At 38.6% G+C, this 20,282-nt stretch overlaps 1 protein-coding gene across 3 annotated transcripts in view; it reads right to left on the bottom strand.

Moving 5' to 3' along the window:
* The window catches only part of LOC112058487 (uncharacterized), a 47,194-nt gene that overhangs the window by 25,250 nt on the left and 1,662 nt on the right, over nucleotides 1-20,282 (bottom strand). Inside the window, exons 2-6 of one of the 3 annotated variants that reach the window (XM_052883494.1) lie at nucleotides 17,435-17,513; nucleotides 13,594-13,720; nucleotides 9,521-9,674; nucleotides 8,390-8,581; nucleotides 7,760-7,907 (exon numbers count right to left, since the gene is read on the bottom strand). In XM_052883494.1, the coding sequence (XP_052739454.1) occupies nucleotides 7,760-7,907; nucleotides 8,390-8,581; nucleotides 9,521-9,674; nucleotides 13,594-13,720 (621 nt within the window). In that variant the 5' untranslated portion in view covers nucleotides 17,435-17,513. Of the gene's footprint in view, nucleotides 1-5,932; nucleotides 6,505-7,759; nucleotides 7,908-8,389; nucleotides 8,582-9,520; nucleotides 9,675-13,593; nucleotides 13,721-17,434; nucleotides 17,514-20,282 lie in introns of those variants that run through there. The other 2 variants (XM_024099354.2, XM_024099355.2) reach the window with 2 other exon arrangements.

Here is a 20,282-nt window from a genome sequence, read left to right as displayed (position 1 = left end):
CAAAGTTGTCCTTATTGTCGCCAAACCGGTTCTGTAACTTTTTTTTTACTTTTTTGGTCGATATCTCAATAACTATGAACGATAGATAAAAAAATTTGAAAGAACCGAGTTATTGTACAAAACTGGATGTAAATTTTTTTTTAAGATGGCGGAAAATATACATAGAGAATCGTGGTCGAGAATTCGAAGTTAAGCTTCTTTACGCTCTCCCCACGTCGTATCCAAAATTCAGCTTTCTCGGTCAATTTGCATTCCAAATATAATAGTTAGTAAAAGTAACTGGACTGTATACTGTACTGGTTGCATTAACAAAATCTAGACAACCCTACAGTTGTGCCAGCTTGAGAGCAGGCAACCTATGTGATTTCAGTACTGTTTGGTATATTCTTTTACCTATGGAACGATTTTTTTAAATAACAGTTGAGAGAAGTTGACTAAAAATGTTCAGTTAAAAAAAATATTGATTGGTCACGATTTCATTAGGCAACCTATATGCTGTGAGTCAAGGTGAATATAATCTATCATTTATTTCTAATCACAATTGAATAACTGATGAGAGGGTATATATTATAATAGCAGATTTTAGACCATAAGAGTATTTATTTATCATACAATATGAACTATATATAACTAAATCATGAAGTAGATCTTATCAATAATCTAAAATATTATTAGTCCTGATTCACATTTATCAGTATTGATTCGCTTAAAGCGCATCGGATGGGTCCAAACACACTTGTACGCACCGTAGGTCTAAAGCTATCACATGTATTCAGGATTGTAATTGTGCTTCGCGGTTTCACCCAAATATACCTTGTTCTCGTAGAGCGTATAAATCGCGTAGAAGTGCTTATTCGAGGTTATATCTTGCTTATCTCTGTGCCAAATTTTGTGATTTTGATGTAAATTTCGATTTGGTGTAACTAAACTAGACCAACTTTATTTTATACCTGACGCCCGCGACTTTGTCCTCCTTAATCCGGCTCTATTGCAAAAGCCTTGCTTAGCGGATGTCTACTAATTATAAACTACTTATCGGTTAAATCATTTTTTCAATAATTTTTCATTTTAGTACGTCAAGCAGTTTTCGATACTTCGTGATGAGTGACTTTTAGTTTTTATATACAATTATGTACATATGACCATCCATTTCTGAAAAGCAAGCTAATCTAAATTGACTAATGGTGTAAATCTATAGTATGTACACATGAAATACATAAGCAACGCTGTATATTTTCACTATATAAACTTTACTTTTTCAAAACTGATGACGTTAAGAATCCCGTTGTATTGCTGTTTATTTTAATAATCTATCTGGTGTAAAGAGGATCGATTTCCAACTTTAATCAATCAAGGAATTAATATTTTTCAATCTAATAATATTAATTAGCTCAGTTCTACCCTAGTTAAAAGCTTACGATCGCAGTTACCTTCCTTACGAACCAAAGTCTAGCAAAGGCGCACCGTATCGTACTATAAGTGATTTAGCTTTCATGTTTGATAGTTAATGACACTTTGTTGAATCTAAATTTATCGTAGTCTAGGATTAATTTGTTAGAATAAAAATAAATTAAATAAGTTTTTGCAAAGCAGTATTTAATGTTAAAACACGACAAAATACGCAAATTGGTGCGACAAAATGCGAATATAAACGGATAAATGTAAATCAGGCCTAACAATCCTTATCAAAAAAAAAGGAAATACAAATCACAGATAAAGCAGATCACTCAGCTATCTATGTTGAACCGAATTTACCAACGAATAGGAGGAAAATCAAACACTTTGAAAATCAACTCCACTTTTTAGTATTGCTTAACCAATTGGACACATATAGTTTCGACTTCATCATTATCAGACACTTGAACACAATAGCACTTTGTTTACAAGTCTTATTTTCACTATAAAATGTATAAAATCCCATAACTATTGTATCTTCGCAATTTCATCGCGAAATACTGCCTCCGCGCACTACTATCGCGTTATAGATTTAACCATTGACTAAAGTATTTAAACTGCAAGAATAAAACACTATCTTTGCGTTAGTTGATAAAATTGTTATTAAAGTAATTCATTTATTTGCAGTTTTTCTTGAGGAAATATTTGTAGAGATTAACCACATTTAATAAATTGACGCTTTCTGACTTTAAAGTTTACTTATCGTTGGTGGCTTATCTTTTTTACTAACAGAGTTACTTTTACAGAAAAAAATACAAATGTTGTTAGATTTAATTTTAGCGAGAGACGGTTTAATTTTTACAAGGGCGTAGGCCTGGTGTAGTTGTGTGTGTACAGTAAAGGGCTAGGCCTTCCTCCTTATACAAGAGGGATATGGAGCTTTTTTTATTTTTTACAAGTTAGCCCTTGACTACAATCTCACCTGATGGTAAGTGATGACGCAATCTAAGGTGGAAGCGGGCAAACCCATTAGGAGGTGGATGAAAATCCACATCGATTTCGGTTTCTACACGACATCGTACCGGAACGTTAAATAAAGGTACGCCTTTACCGGTAGAATATTAACTAGTCACAGCCGAAACATCCCACCAGCCAGATCTGGACCAATTACGAAAACCTCAATCGGCAGAGCCGGGGATCGAACCCAGAACCTCCGTCTGAAATTCTGAGGCCATCAGAAGACCCACCACCATGTTCCAATGCGGATTGGTGGATGTACGATTTTTTGCTTTAAACCGATCTAAGTGCTTTAGTACTCTGTTTTCTTGGTATTCCTGGAAACTTGTTTGAAGTAAGGGTACAGATATCCTATGGACCATCATACAACGTTTTCGACCGTTTAATTTAAAATTTTGGGAGCATTCAAGTCTGACAAAATACGATATAATTATTTTTAGATACTACTAGACTATACTATAATAGATTGACTATATAGACTTGGATATGAACCTTTTAAAAAAATGACAACATATTCGGCTCACTGCTGAGCTCGAGTCTCCTCTCAGAATGAGAGGGGTTAGGCCGATAGTACATCACGCTGGCCCAATGCGGATTGGCAGACTTCACACATGCAGATAATTGAGAAAGTTCTCTGGTATGCAGGTTTCCCCACGATGTTTTCCTTCACCGTTTGAGACACGTGATATTTATTTTTTTTAAATGCACACAACTGAGGTGCACGCCCCGGACCGGATTCGAACCCACACCCTCCAAGTTCGGAGGCAGAGGTCATATCCACTGAGCTATCACGACTCTCTACTCTCTCACTAGCTTATTGCAATTGTACTAATTGTTTCAGTGAAAACCCGTCATAAGTAAAAGCTTTGCCGAAGCAAAACACTGTTATCAGTAGACGATAGGAAACGATAAGCGACAGATCAGAACAAATATTGGTTTTAAACTGCTCCGTCATTATTGGCACTCTCGATTATAACTATTTTAAGACAAGTATTTAGTACAGCTGATGTTCTATTTTATTATAAATGTTTTGCTTTACTTGTAGGCCTTTTAGCACTAAAAATAGAGCGAAGCAACTGTTGAGTTTCTTGCTGGCTCTTCTAAGCAGAACCTGCCTTTCGAACCGGTGGCAGATTCTCTACAAATAGTCAAACTTGACGTTTCAAAAGTGCTAGTAAACTAAGCCTACGAAAGAAATGAAATGAAGAAATTTTGAAATTTTGAATTTTCGAACAGGAAGTGTCAATACAAAGAAATATTTATGGGTCTGTCTGTGATTTAAAAATAACTGAGTTTTCTCATGTGCTTATACACGAAACCAAAACACAATCAAGCTTTTCTTAAGTTTTTGTATGTCTGGCAAACGGTCATGCGAGTACAGGGGTTTGTTCGTTTGTCCGAGCTAGTCTCCTTCTTTCTGATTATATTATGGGACAGTTGGGACTGGGACACTGGAAGATAGAGGAGACTATTGAGCAACAACTAGACTAATATTAATTTCTGAAAAAATTGGTTCCCACGGGATTCGTAAAAAATATAATTTTAGGCGATCGGAGTTACTTAGCTACAAATAAAATCAAACTCACGCGAGCGAAGTAGTGCGGGCACGCTAGTTTGGCTTGCAATTTAGATATTTAATTTATTTTTGAGATCTTTTAATCAATCATTAATTCATTAGATTGGAAAACATCTTGCGAAGTTAGTGTGACCATGCGATTGGAAAATTTTCTTCGGTCTTCCAATATTGCAATGGCAGAAATATTTGTTATTTTTAAAGGTTTATTAAAATTAATGTCCGCCAACCCTCATTGGTGCAGCGTAGTGGGTCTAAGCTCCAAATCCCCTCTCTTATTATTAGGGAGGTCTGGCCTTATAGTGGCATAGTAAAAGAGGCTGATAATAATATTATAGGTAATAAAACAATAAAAGCTATTTTCATCAAAACACGAAGACTTGAAGACGTTTATTTCATTATATTAATACTTTGCCCACTTATTGTTAGTCGATTTGCAGAAAACTACTTCTATATTCGTTCTTCTATTTTGAGTTTAACTTCAATAATTAACATAATAATTTGAGATATCAAATTATTATGTTAATTATTGAAGTTAAACATAATAATTTGAGATATCAAATTATTATGTTATTTAATATCTTGTTATTAAATTTAATTATCTTGTTCCCACCATCATCTTTAATCACCCAATGCAGTTGTTATAATTATTTCCTATCGGAGAGCCGGTACCAGAAATTTAAATATGATAGTGAGATTTTGGCCTATATTTTTATTACTTATTTTTTATCGCTGTTAAAGAAGAGTAAACTTGATTAAGAATATTTTAGCGTTTTATTTATCAGTTACGGACTATTATACTATTATAAATAAAGTGCTAAAATATTTATAGAAAACAAAAGGGGTTTGGATTTATCCTCCTCCTAAAAAGTTAGCTCTCTTCCAGCTTTGATTGCATCATCACTTTCTACCGGCACTCCTGGAGTGTAACCCGTTGTTTGTTTTTTATTATTGAATTTCTATCAGTTCTAACTTAAAAATCCTAATAAAAAAATCTGCATTCCGACATTTTCTACTGAGTATTTTCTATGACAGAATAAAATCATGTAGGATAGTATTTTCAAGTGAGAATGTGGTCACCCTACGCGGAGATTACATTACAATGATTGTAAACACTTCACCCGATTTATATTTTGACTATAAAGTATTTTATCAGCGTCATCGACATCAAAAATCTGTTATACAACACGATAAAATATTATGTAGTATTCAGAGATAGCTATACATTACGAGTACATGGCACTACGTAGACGCATGTACACCGGTTTTTTTTCATTATGGCTTCGCAAATTGTGTTTTTTTAGTCGGACCTAGAGTAATAACTTTTCACCTAATAATGTGTAAAAAACGAAAGGTTACCACGAAGTTAAGCTTCTGGAGATTGTTTATCAGAAAATATCAAAAAATTAATTTTGACACTCAAACAATTGAGGATTTGGACCCTAGAAGTCTGCTAACTTCCAGAACTGCCACGGCCAAAATTCTATAATTGCCTAACGCACTTATAATTGACGGACCAAGCAGATTCTCTACTTGATGATAAGTGTAATACCATCACCTATAAATAGAGTACCTAACAATTTTGCAGGACATACAAGGAACACGTCCAATAAAGTGATGCTCTGTGTCCATCAACCTGAGGCGTAATTATTTAGCCTCTTAAGCGTGTAACTCTCAACCAGCCAGTTCCACATACCAGGACGTAGACTGCGCAATTCTGCCTGCCTAGCCTCTAACCCTGGGTAATGGTCATACAACGTAACTGTTTCTCCAGTCATATCCACTATCGTATATCTCCCTCTCAACGGCCGTTCGCCTCGTCCGTTCACACTTTTCGTAACGCTCGCGTCATGCATTCAGCAGCTTACACCCCAAGTCAAGTGTGCAAAAAGAAAGAGTATGGGCATCCAAAGATGGCAGATGCAGTTTTCTTGTTGGCATACTAACCGTTCTGAACATGGTGGGTACGTCGAAGTAGCCCTGCGGCGAGTCCACGGCGACGGCGAACGGCGCAGCGCAGATATTGCGCAGCGTACGCAGCGCTGCCAGGGAAAGCGCTGCCGCTGCTGTAGTGGAAGTCAGCGTCCGCGCGCTGTTCCCCGTGCACTCATTCAGGAGGTTCCACACTCCACGCCACGCGCCCACGCACGCAGCCCCCCCCACACACGTATACAGGCGAGAGAGCACGTAGTACGCAAAACCACGTCGCAGCTTCTGCGCCAAACACGTCTGGTACACGCAGAATACGAAGCCGCAAGTCAGCCCGAACGCTGCGCAAGCGGCGGCGCTGCCCACCGGGCGACCGGGCAGCACGTACAGATCCATGAGCGACCACGTCGACTTCCAGTACGTGACCACGGCGGGCGCGACCACCGCGCTGGCGAAGAACACATCGGCGAGTTCGAGCAGCGCGCTGTTGGCTTTCGGGCCGGCTGCCAGCGAGTCGCCCAGCCCGGCCGTGCTTCCACGCATGGCAGGAGCGAGTGCGCGAGTCCGCGGGTCCACTGCGACTACAGACTAGCGACTACGTCTCCGCCGACTACTAATTGTATTATGATCGCGCTGACGTCCCGCGCGCGAGCAGGGACCCTCTACGCGCGCTTGCGACGCCTTTCTCCTTTTATTTGTTTTTTTCACAAGATTAAGAAGATAACGAATAAACGAAGGCTCTAATAAATTTTGCGAGATAAAATAGAGAGAGACGCATACGCAATTCTAATTGAAACTCACACTTACTTGAGTATTTTGAAACAAATCCATAGTTTATTTTAACCCTTTGTCAATATTATTCGCAGATGCAATTGTAAAAGGTCAACGATCGATCAGTTTCTATGCAGTACCTACTTATAATTTCACTCAGATTTTCTGAGGCTTCTTAATCAATACTTACATACAAGAGGCAATATAAGGTGATTATTCGTATGATAATAATTAAGACAACATACTTCAGAATTTAAGTACTAGGGCTTTAAATAGCATTTTGCTGTCTAAAGAAATCATATCGTGATGGATGAGGTTGGACTGCGATGACGATGCATTTAACCAAAAATACTTCCCTGTTGTGACCGATAATATAGTGTAGTAAAAACAGTATATTATTTCGATTGCTGATGTACGTCAGCTACGAGAACCTATTTCTATTTCAATTAGCGAGAAGAGACACTATAGTGTGTTATATGAGTAGGTTTAGTTAAGAAATGCTTTTTTATTTATTTTTTCAAATATGAGCAAGGTGTCTGTTGTAAAAGGCCAATTTTCATATTTTTTTTTTGAGTTTTAGCATTTGTAGAAAGAGAAACTACATGCCATGCCATGCCATGGTTCACAGATCACAGATCAGTGATAGCCCAGTGGATATGAAGAGCAGTGATAGCCCAGTGGATATGACCTCTGCCTCCGATTCCGGAGGGTTTGGGTTCGAATCCTGTCCGGGGCATGCACCTCCAATTTTGCAGTTGTGTGCATTTTAAGAAATTAAATATCACGTGTCTCAATCGGTGAAGGAAAACATCGTGAGGAAACCTGCATACCAGAGAATTATCTTCATTCTCTGCGTGTGTGAAGTCTGCCAATCCGCATTGGGCCAGCGTGGTGGACTATTGGCCTAACCCCTCTCATTCTGAGAGGAGACTCGAGCTCAGCAGTGAGCCGAATATGGGTTGATGACGATGCTACGGTTAGAGGCCCAGGTTTTCTTCCTGTCTTTGTCTAGACTAGATTAAGACTATAAAAAAAGAGTAGTACTAGACTATAATAGTTCAAGAATCAGCTCACCTTTGTCTGAAATCTGGTAGTGAATATGTAGGTGGGTTCTTTTCCATCAGTCACCAGGAAATATGGTGGGGCGAGGAGGTTCCTTGACGAGCGGAGACACGTGATGCAGAAGTACAGGAGGATGGTGATACCGGCTATCATTACGGGCCTGAAAAAGTACAAAGATGACAAAAACAAAATTAAAATTCATTTATTTCAAGTACTTGCCTCGATGGTCTAGTTTTTTTTTATCATGGTAGCGTAAATGCCGTAGGCTCCTTAATGGGACCTCAGCGGCGTAACCGATAGTTTGGTCGAGGGTAGAGGCATCGTCCGAAGGCAGAATAAATGATCCTATCGCAAAATACGTTCTTAGCGGACGTCTACTAACTACAAACTACCTCACTACCAAATTTCATCTATGAAAGTCAAGCATTTTTCGTGATTTCATGACCTTTATATATTTATTATATTACTATACGTCTAACATGCGACAATCTTTCGACATATGTCTATTTCTCTACAATAGATATGCGACATTTGTCTATTTCTATACACCAGATAAGTCGTTGGACGCATGCTAGGCCTACTGCTTAGTAAAACACCTGAATATTCGTAGATATTATCTACTGTTCGTTGACATATACCTACCGATGAGGGTTGTCCCGGTCAGGGAAGGCAGCGTCCACCAGGCTGTCCAGCAGTCCCCAGCCTCCCCGCCAGTGCATGATGCAGGCCAGGATGAAGATGTAGGTGTAGAGCCTGCAGATGAGGCGCTCGCGTAGCCACCTCCCCGCCCGCCCTTCTCCCCACGCGTTGCGGGACCGCGCTAGTAGGTGTGATCTGAAATAAGCAGAAGACAACTACTATATATACTCAGAAGCACAATTATCCGCCCACTTTAATATACGCAGGTATACTAAAATGGGCGGATAATTGTGCCTCTGAGTATATTACATACGAGTACTCAATCCTAGCGGACGCCCGCGACTGCGACCGCGTGGAAATCGATGTAACCTTTCAATCCCTATTTCATTCTGGTAGTACATACATACTCGTATGCCAATTTTTGCAAATGTACCTTGAGTTTAATACAAATTTTCTGTCCTGTTTCAAATTCCTTCTGATTTAATTTTCGCGACAAACACAAGTAACCGTCTTTGTATAGGTCTCAAATCGTGCGAAATTTCATTTGAATTTGGTGGATTTCAAACAGCCAATCCGCCATCTTGGGGAGACCGCCATATTGGCTATACATTTCTTAGCTAGTCATGTATTGTCATCAGAACTCAGAGCGTGTGCAAAATTTCATCCTAATCGAAGACCGGGAAGTGGGTCAAATTAAGGTTCCAAGATTTTCTTATATACATACAAGTGAAGCTAATATAAATCGTGTAAAAGAGTGTTGTCTTAGCTCCGATTATGCGTAATATTGGGCCCATTAAACTACGTCATAGGTTTGTCATAGTCAGCGCCGGCCCGAAGTAAATTTTTAAATGGAGCGAGACCCAATTATGGAGCCTCTCCTGTTTTCTCCTAATAAATATGCAGATACCAAATTATGAGTGTAAAGTAAGAATGGAACGCGAAGATCTTGACCATACTCTGGGGTGAACAATTGAAAATCAGGCGCAGTACTGTCTACGGTTGACTAGGATTAACAATAAGGCGCTCTCTAGGATTTGGCGCCTGGAGCGACTGCTCCGTTCGCCGTATGGACGGGCCGGCCCTGGTCATAGTCTCAAGTTCGTAAAATATTAAGTTACCAGAGAGACGCCTTACCTGATCAAAGCGAAACAGACGTGTAAGACGATGCCCAGCAGGTATATCTGCGCGTAGGGGAACAGCTGCGGGTTCAACTCCATGATGCCCCATGTGCCTCGCCATACGCTCACCACTTGTGGCGCCACCACCACACTGGTGAATAGCGCGTCCCCTGGAAACAATGGAAAGCTTATGTCAGTTAAATATAACAAGTGGGATTTCAAATCTATACTTATAATAAATCTGTAGAGAGGTCAATTCTGTACATGAAATATATTTCCAAAATAACTATCAGGGGGTGATTAGTGATCGATACTGATGCCAAAAATGCAATCAGTAAAATTTTTGTCTGTCTGTCTGTCTGTCTGCCTGTCTGTATGTTCTTTATACAAACAAAAACTACTAGACGGATTTTAACGAAACTTGGTACAATTATTTTACATACTCCTGGGCAGGTTATAGTATACTTTTCATTACGCTACGATCAATAGGAGCAGAGCAGTAAAGATAAATGTTGACAAAACGGGAGAAGTTACTCAATTTTTTAAGCTTCCGTCGCGTGTACAGCCTTAATGGTTAAAGCTACATAGAAATCATATATGACGGAAATGTTCTCCTTAAAATTATCTATATAAATACAACAGCATATATAAGTCTATCTTTTATGGTTGACTCACAATAACTCCTGTAACTCCCGGATAGCTTAGCAGTTCGGAGCTTTCTAATGATATTTGTCTACTCTTATGTTTATAACACTCATCAATCATCCCTAATAAAAAAAAATAACATTATTACCTATTCAATAAAAAAAAAACATATAAATCGGTAAAGAAACACCAAAGTTATACATGAAATATGCTAAGCCATCGCGCGTGAATACTAATTCATGCTATATGGATTATTTTTGTGTAACGGTTGCCGCGCTCGACGCGACTCGCGGTGGGAGGAATAAATAAAGAAGTGCAGCCTTAATGAGTGGGGTAGGGGTATGGTAGGGTAGGTTAGGGGTAGGGTAGGGGTAGGGTAGGGGTAGGGTAGGGGTAGTGTAGGGTAGGGGTAGGGCAGGGGTAGGGTAGAGTAGAGGTAGGTTAGGGTAGGGTAGAATAGGGGTAGTTGAAAGTTTACAACGACTTTCACGCGGACGAAGTCGCGGGCGTCCGCTAGTTTTAAATATAACAACAATTTCACCGCGGCTAGTTGCCTCGACTGGTGACAGAAGGGCTGGCTCATTTTTTGTGCAAAGGATCAGCCTGGCTGTCCAGCGCGGAAATGCAGCCAGTATTCTTGCCACCATTCCACGTGGGCATGATTTGTATAGTTATTAGGATAAGTTAGCTTAAGTTCCTTATTGCATTCTTTCTCAATAAAAAAAAAAAAACAAGTGGGATTTATCATGACCAGTTGCTAGTGATGACCTACGGATCCGAGACTTGGTTGCTAATCATGGGCGTCTTAGGAAGGCACTCAGCGGGCGATGGAGCGAGCTTGGTTTCTCTGCATTTTTGTCATTCACGCTTGTTTGACGGCCTCCGTGGCGCAGTGGTATGCGCAGGGGACTTACAAGATGGAGGTCCTGGGTTCGATCCCCGGTTGGGCTGAGTGAGGTTTTCTTAATTTGTCCAGGTCTGGCTGGTGGGAGGCTTCGGCCGTGGCTAGTTACCACCCTACCGACAAAGACGTACCGCCAAGCGATTTAGCGTTCCGGTACGATGTCGTGTAGAAACCGAAAGGAGTGTGGATTTTCATCCTCCTCCTAACAAGTTAGCCCGCTTCCATCTTAGACTGCATCATCACTTACCATCAGGTGAGATTGTAGTCAAGGGCTAACTTGTACAGAATAAAAAAAAAAAACAAGTTAGTCCTTGACTACGATCACACCTGATCATGCAATCTAAGATGGAAGCGAGCTTACTTGGCAAAAGAGTGTATTCCAGAACCGACATTTTCTATGTGGCATAGTACCAGAATGCTACGCGGCTTGGCGGCACGACTTTGCCGGTTAGGTATTAGCCACACTTGATGCCTTCCTCCACACCGGAACTGAGCCAATCTAGATATAATAAAATCCTGAAATCCGGGATTCGAACCTCGTAACTCATAGCCACATAACCGTTGGACCTAAGAGTTTAGGTATTAAGATAATAATTATACAATTGTGTATTTTATACGAAATTCTGGTAATTACGAGTATACACAATTACATAAGTAGGTAAAATTTACTGAACTTAATTTATAAATGAATATATACACGTAATTAGACTATAAAATGTTATAAACTAGCCATTTCCCGCAACTTTTACCGTGTACAATTAAAATTTTAGAGCCTCAATAACAGATGAACCAGTCGGACTCATCGCCGAGGGGTAGTGGTTCGATCCCCGCCCCGTTGGACTATTGTCGTGCCCACTCCTATAGCTTGGCAACTTCGTTCGTAACACTCCCGATGCCCCCCGCGGCAGTGTTGTGAAGCGATGATTGTAAAACCCAAGACTGATGTATCTCACTTCCCCGCACGCACGATTTCACACCCGCGCAATCTTTCCCCCCGTCGCCCGCATATCATGGGAGTGTCGTCAACGAGCTTGTCAGACTATAATACAGTATTTCCCGACTATTACGAAAAAAAAAAATTTGAGTGGTTAATATTTATTTATTTCCTTTATGCCTTCTTTGGTCATTGTAAACATTTTATATGCAGATAAAGCTGTCTATAACTTGGCAAGTTCGTTCTTCTTTCGTGGTGTGGAGTCTAGCCTAATTTACTTTGATATCACAGACAGACACTTCAATATTATCAACGAGTGATACAGAGGTTATCTATTCAATCCCTATTTCTATATGAAGCCGTAAAACTATTATAACGTCAAACAACCAGATTTTTCCATAACAACGACAATAAAATGCTCTTTAAATAAGGAAAATTAATCTAATAGGTATCCCAGAATTTTCGTACCTACACAATTTTGATAGCCTCTCTGGCGCAGTATGTTGTATGGTTGTTAGGGTCTATAGACGTCCTGGGTTCTAGTTTTAAAACATTTTGGATTAAAGTGTCTCAAGCCAGGGCCTGTAGCCATGTAGCACGTCGATTCTTTTGACGGCGTCCGTGGCGCAGTGGTATGCGCGGTAGATTTACAAAACGGAGGTCCTGGGTTCGATCCCCGGCTGGGCAGATTGAGATTTTCTTAATTTGTCCAGGTCTGGCTGGTGGGAGGCTACGGCCGTGGCTAGTTACCACCCTACCGGCAAAGACGTACCGCCAAGCGATTTAGCGTTCCGGTACGATGCCGTGTAGAAACTAAAAGGGGTGTGGATTTTCATCCTCCTCCTAACAAGTTAGCTCGCTTCCATTTTAGACTGCATCATCACTTACCATCAGGTGAGATTATAGTCAAGGGCTAACTTGTAAAGAATAAAAAAAAATCCTCTTTCTATAATCGCAAACGCTTCGATAATTACTTGACATAGGCTTCCTATAAAATTCCAAACCTAAAGGTACTGTTACACATGCTCTTAAATAGCATGCTAAAAACGTGCTATTAAGTATGCCACATACGAACATGCTTATCATCAGTTTACATTTGCTACCAATAAGCATGCTATTTTTAAGTATGCTCCTGAATAAGCATGCTCAATGCAAACATTCCAATTACACATGCTAATTTGTACCTATCGCTCTCTGTCTATAGTATCATGTTAGACAGGGAGAGATGTAGGTGAAGAGAATACAGAATAGCAATCCTGATCGACTAGTATACTCAATAAACAAACCTGTTCAGACGCGCTAAAAGCACCCGCGCAGCAAGTAGCATGCTCGTAAATCGCACGACAGTTGATTCTTGAGCAAGCTTGAATAAATAAGCATGCTCATTATTAGCAATGTTGCGATAGACATGCTAATAAGTAGCAACTGCTCATTAGTAGTATGCTTTCGTGCTTGAAATGAGCATGAGTAACAGTAACTTTAGCATTAATCTAGCGGCTCCCTACTACTCTCTTCCCTTTGTTGTCGTCGGTTTACCTAGGTAGGGGTCGACCAACACTGCACATTACGTTATGGGGTCGCAAACAAACAAAACAACAAAACTAACCCACACTAAAACGAGCTTCTCGACAATCACATTCGGTGGTCTCTTCCACGTCTACGTGGGTCTCTTCTGTCTTCTCCATCTTCTCTGTCACTTGGCGGAGAAGGTTGTCATTTGCGTTCGGTGCCATCTAAGGGAAAAGAAGGAAGAAGTAATGTTTAATAATAATGCCACAGATCCAATAGGGATGATGACAGTTTTTTAAATTGTTTATAAATTAAGAGTATACTAATAGTAAAGCAATTTTGTAAAAGTAACAGAGTATCTGCAATTATTACTTTCGGAGCTACAGGGATTTAAAGGGTCGGATTAGCGGCGTTGCCGCGGATCCCTGAAAAACAGCCCATACAAAATGGTACGAATTAATGACGTCGTAGGTGCATAATGATGTATGGGCGTTCAAACAAAATCACTATTATCTTTGTTATTTGTGCGTTTATGTTTATAGTTCATGTATTAAAAATGTCACATTTAGTGTAAGGAAGCTAAAACTGTATGAAATTTTATCTAATTACGATAAAATTATTTTGCAAATATCCAGTCAATCTTTGCTTTTTATGTATAAATTAGTTAACATTGACCTTATTTACCCGAATGTATCATAAAAATCAATGTATTATAACCTAGTCATCATCCCTATTGACACAGGAACTTGTTCCAATTGACGTCAGAAGTGTGACGTAACCTAAGAAAGGGCACCAGCTCATTTTGCTACATACGAGTACTTAAAAGAAAAAATGCATGGATTGATGTCCGTATGACCATAGTCAACAGAATCCCATATTTATCTAAGGTACTTGAATAAATTCCAGTATAGCAATAGTTTTTATGGATTCGCATTATAAAATCTTTGGTTCGAGTCATGGATTTAGACAATAAAAGTTTGAGTTTGTCTTTCTTTTGTAGCAGATCGGAGTTGGGAAATGGGTAGTGCACCGTTGGCTCAAAAAGCACATAAAGCCATCAGTTCCGGCAGATCCCATGTCTTCTAAGCAGTGGCGTAGCTAGGTAACCAAAGGCCCTGGTGCAAATTAAATATCGGGCCCACTACTATCTTAATTGGTTAGGTTTTATGAAGTAAAAATATTAAAAATATAAAAATATTAAATATGTACAAATTCATCAAAATGCTAAGCTATTTTATCATCAGCTTTTTTCATTTTCAAAAATTTCTAAGTACAGTTTGATCGCGATTTTCTGGTTAGGATTCGAGGACCCCCTAAGCTTGAGGCCCCGGGCATTGCATCCCTTTACTCCTAGCTACGCCTTTGCCTCTTTACATGAGACCGTTGTATTTGGTAATCCTTACAGAAGGGCCAAGTCCAGCGATAGATGTCCATCGGCTAATTAATAAGCTGACGATGACAACGAGGGAAGACTGACTCGGCAGTGGATGAAGAACAGGCACATGGCGTTGATAACTGATAACTTTGAGGAGCTTCCACAGATCACGTAAACGTTTGCGTTGAATACACGCAGACTCATTGTACGTAGAGATAATCATTTATTAATCACACTAGGTACTGAAGCTTTTCTCGCGACTGAGACCAAAATTACAAATGAAACTTTAAATCATTAGTTTTTTAAATTTATATATATCCGAGTTTACATTTAGATAATTAGCACAATTTAGGCAATTACGAAGTATGTAAAAATTATGTGAATATGTGAATTTAGTCACATCGTGCATCACCACTTCGATTGAACAAATGACAGAATCGATCGAGCACGACTTGTGTTGATGCATTGTGGTTACGTAGCTATGTATGTATGTTTGTTTGTTTGTTTGCTAATAGTCTGACGTTTATTGTTTGTGTTGTGGCTCTAATTATTGCTAATGACTTCTATTGATAGTATTAATTTCAGTAATAGTTTGTGTCGAGTATCTTTGGTGCGATTGGTATCATTTTCTGTTTAGACATTCGTCATAATTCATTATTATCTACTGATGGACGTATACTGACGGACATGCTCTTGTAAAGACTTCCAAACACTACGGTCTTATGCTGAAATATGCGAATCGAAATATAGAGCCTTAACAGCTCAAGAAGAGTCATGACAGCCCAGTGGATATGACCTCTGCCTCAGATTCAGAAGGTGTGGGTTTGAATCCGGGGTATGCATTTCCAACTTTTCAGTTATGTGTATTTTAAGAAATTAAATATCACGTGTGTCAAACGGAAAAGGAAAAAGATTGTGAGGCGGAGTGCATACCTGAGAATTTTCTTAATTCTCTAGGTGTATCTGCACAACCCGCATTTGGCTAGCGTGGATGGCCTAACCATTCTGAGAGGAGACTCGAGCTCAGCAGTGAGCTGAATATGGGTTGATAATGATGATGATGAATAGCTCAACAGTAAATGTTCGGACTCATCACCGAGGGGTGGTGGTTCGAAAATAAAAATAGGAGACCATTTTGCATATATTGCTGGGCCCAGATTTGATAAATGGTTAATGGTTTAACTTAAGTCTAATTGATAATTGCGTAATCAAGATAATACAGGTGGTGGTAGTGATTTTGATTTCTTATAAAATAAAAGATATTGTAATGTGTTGGGCCCAAAACGCTCCTTATTGATTTTAATTTGAGTCTTATGTTTTGTTGTTGAATATTATACAGGCTCCTACACAATTGTATCAATTATTATCAGCATTTGCGAATAAGTGAATATTTTACGACAGGCGTTTGTTCAGAATCAGTAGAAAGAAATTTAGTTTCGATTTGGTAGGTACGGTGTAGACAAATTTGACTTTTTCTGCATTTAAGTGTAATTTACAAGCGTGTAGTAGGGGTAAGTGCAAATAAATCAAAGCAAAGCTTGACCGGGTCCGAGTTTTTAATTAAAATAATTTGTATTTTAATTAAAAACTCGGACCTGGTCAAGCTCACAAATCTATAGTTATATTAAAACAGTTACATAAACAAACAGGTTAAATAATTGGCTCAACAAATATATGTTTCTTGAAGAAAAATACATTTTTTTATCACTCTTCTAGGGAAAAATGTTCGCCGGTGTACCAAAGCGGCGAAGTAATATTTAAAACTGTATTATTTTTTTCTGTTACCAACTAGCATAACAAACAAGAAAATAAATATACAAATCTATAATAAGTCTTCAAAAATATCGTAAAACTCAGGCTGTATGGTCAACCCTTTGACGTATATGTAATCAAAGGGTCAACAGGGTTGTGGACAAAATAAAGATGAATTAAAAATGTCGTAAAACGTTGTCAAAAAAAGCAAACTTTTTTTGATAAAGTAATGATTTCATTATGAAAGTAGAATTATCACGGATTCAGGTAAATTGCCCGGTGGTCAGGGTAGGGCATTCCCCTTTGTAAATTAGTGAACTTCTTTTATATTTAAAACATGCAAAATAAAAATAGAACGGAGTGAAATGAGGGTCGAAAGTTTATATGGATTGTGACGTGGACGAGTTCGCGGGCGTCCGCTATTTCATAAATAAACTCTTTTTAACAAAAAAATTAAACCGATTTCAAAATCACACAAATAAACTAAATGTAGCACATGTGTGTGCATGTAATTTTCATAAAAATCAGTTCAGTAATTTAATTTTGTGTTAAAATGAAAATAACGAAATGGCCGAAATCACTCAACCGATTTCCACGAAATAAAACATTTTTTCATGAATTAATCTGAAAGTATACTCTTTCAAACAAAAAAAGAATTTTTGAAATTGGTTAAGAAATAACGAAGATAACAAACATTAAAAAAATACGCGTCGAATTGAGAACCTCCTTCTTTTTGAAGTCGGTTAATAAAGACGTTAACGGATGTTTTTTTGGGGTTGTTAGGGGTAGAATGAAAATTCACACTCCTTACCTTCTTCTACACGACATCGAACCGGAACGCTAAATCGCTTGTCTGTACGTCTTTGCCGGTAGCCAAAGACAAGCCAGACCTGTACAAATTAAGAAAATCTCAATCAGCCCAGCCGGGGTTCGAACCCAGAACTTACGTCTTGTAAATCAACTGAGCATACCACTGCGCCACTGAGGACGTCTGTCACATCTGCTGGTAGACATAGTTTGCGATAAAGAGGAAAAAGTCACCGAATTTGGTTCTAACAGAAAAAGTGTAAGTAGAAAGACCATTTCCTTGTACACAATCAGTCATCAAAGATATACAATAGTTTACTGTCAACCTTGGAGTGCAAAATTGATTAAACACAACTCATTCAGATCACAAAAACATAGCAACTGACGTGAACTGTGAAGGTCACGAACACATTACATAATTCATTCAATTTTTGTTTACAATTTCTCGTTAACTCTGTGTAAACTGACATTTGTAATGATCTCTCAAGATTCTTAGATTATTCTGTATTTTTTAGATTATTAATTAATTATATCATGTGCAGTGGCGTGCACTTCATACATGCATTAAAGTACTGCATACCCTAAGAGTTGTCTTCTTAATGCTTATTAAATAAATGTTTTACCAGTTTTTTTTTTTGTTTTATTTTTAAATATACTTAAACAATACACATCACTATCTAGCCCCAAAGTAAGCATACAGAGTAGCTTGTGTTATGGGTGCTAAGATAGTTGATATTTTAATCTTAATATACAATTATATACTACATATAAAAACTTATATAATGTATAAATACACACAGACACTGGAAAACACCCATGCTCATCACACAAATATTTTCCAGTTGTGGGAATCGAACCCACGGCCGTGGATGCAGAAAGCAGGGTCACTACCCACTGCGCCACGCGGCCGTCAGTTTGCTTAATTTTAATACTAATGCATACCCTGATCGACAACCTTATGCACGCCAGTGATAGAGCATCTAACATGATATACTATAACGCGACAGGTAGCAGCGGCAGGGATTGTACTGTAATTTTGTGGTAGAGGAAACATCACGAGCAGGTCCCAAGGCTTACGGCCTTTGTACGGTGTCTGTCAAAGGATCTTTCTAGAATGCATTAACACTCACCATCTTCAGCCTGTGCATGTTCTCCAAACCCACTATTTATTTATTAGACTTAAAAAAAAAGAAAAAAAAAAATAAATATCACGTGTCTCAATCGGACTACAAATTCATCCTCATATTTTATTTTTAATTTTATCTTTTTACCACGTAGACGTTATTAATATATATGCCCATACCAAATTATATTTCTAACAGACTCAGTTGCTTTACTGACAACTTTATCTTTTTAATAGGGCAGTTGACTCATACCAAATTTAATATACCTAAACAATATACATTTCGTGTAAAGTACATGAAATAAAGAACATTAAATTAAGTACATTAAATGAAGAGCAGTGATAGCCCAGTGGATATGACCTTTGCCTCCAGGTTCGAATCCGGTCCGGGACATGCACCTCCAACTTTTCAGTTATGTGCATTTTAGGAAGTTAAATATCACGTGTCTCAAACGGTGAAGGAAAAACATCTTGAGGAAACCTGTATGCCAGAAAATTTTCTTAATTCTCTGCGTGTGTGAAGTCTACCAATCCGCATTGGGCCAGCGTGGTGGACTAATGGCCTAACCCCTCTCATTCTCAGAAGAGACAGGCTCAGCAGTGAGCCGAATATGAGTTGATAATGATGATGATCATGTAAAGGTCTGAAATATGTATTCCAGGTAATGAAGGTAAATTAAGAAAAAATATCACACCCGAGAGGGGTTTGCAAGTTGGATTTCTAGTCGATCATCTCGTAGAGTTATTTTATTGTCCTTGAGACGCAATCCAGTATTTTTTTAATAACTGGCTTTACAGTTCTGGATTCTAAACTTTTCGAGTCTACAGAGTTGTGATAAATTGAAATCTCACTGATTGTACTTAAAGGAGATAAGTATACAGAATGAAATGCTGTGATCAAAGTAAATAAACATAGCTGCATATTTTAGTAATGTATTGAAAATATTTACATAACAATTTAACAGGTTATGTATGTGAAGCACGATGTACTTTGTAAGTGATACAGGTGATTGGATAAGGCTATCTAGGTATTTATAGTGACTTGTCGGTCCGTTGTTTGGACTATGCGGCTACGAATCAGGAGCTCTTTGGTTTTAGTCCGAATTAGATTTTATCTAATATTATTTCTTCTATATCTATCGTTGTCGTCATCAACCCATATTCGGCTCACTGCTGAGTTCGATTCTCCTCTCAGAATGAGAGGGGTAAGGCCAATAGTCCACCACGCTGGCCCAATGCGGATTGGCAGACTTCAGAGAATTAAGATAATTTTCTGGTACGCAGGTTTCCTCACGGTTTTTTTCTGTCACCGATTGAGAAACGAGATGTTTAATTTCTTAAAATGCACACAACTGTAAAGTTGGAGGTGCATGCCCCGGACCGGATTTGAACCCACACCCTCCGGAAACGGAGGCAGAGGTCAAATTTTGACGGCCGCGTGGTGCAGTGGGTAGTGAGCCTGCTTTCTGCATCCACGGCCGTGGGTTCGATTCCCACAACTGGAAAATATTTGTGTGATGAGCATGGGTGTTTTCCAGTGTCTGTGTGTATTTATACATTATATAAGTATTATATAATATATGTAGTATATAATTGTATATTAATATTATAATATCAACTATCTTAGCACCCATAATACAAGCTACTCTGTATGCTTACTTTGGGGCTAGATAGTGATGTGTATTGTTTAAATATATTTATTTATTTATTTATATTTATTTTAATCCAC

The sequence above is a fragment of the Bicyclus anynana genome, chromosome 9 (genome assembly GCF_947172395.1).
Source record: "Bicyclus anynana chromosome 9, ilBicAnyn1.1, whole genome shotgun sequence".
Lineage (NCBI taxonomy): Eukaryota > Metazoa > Arthropoda > Insecta > Lepidoptera > Nymphalidae > Bicyclus > Bicyclus anynana.
This window is presented reverse-complemented; position numbering and strand designations above follow the sequence as displayed.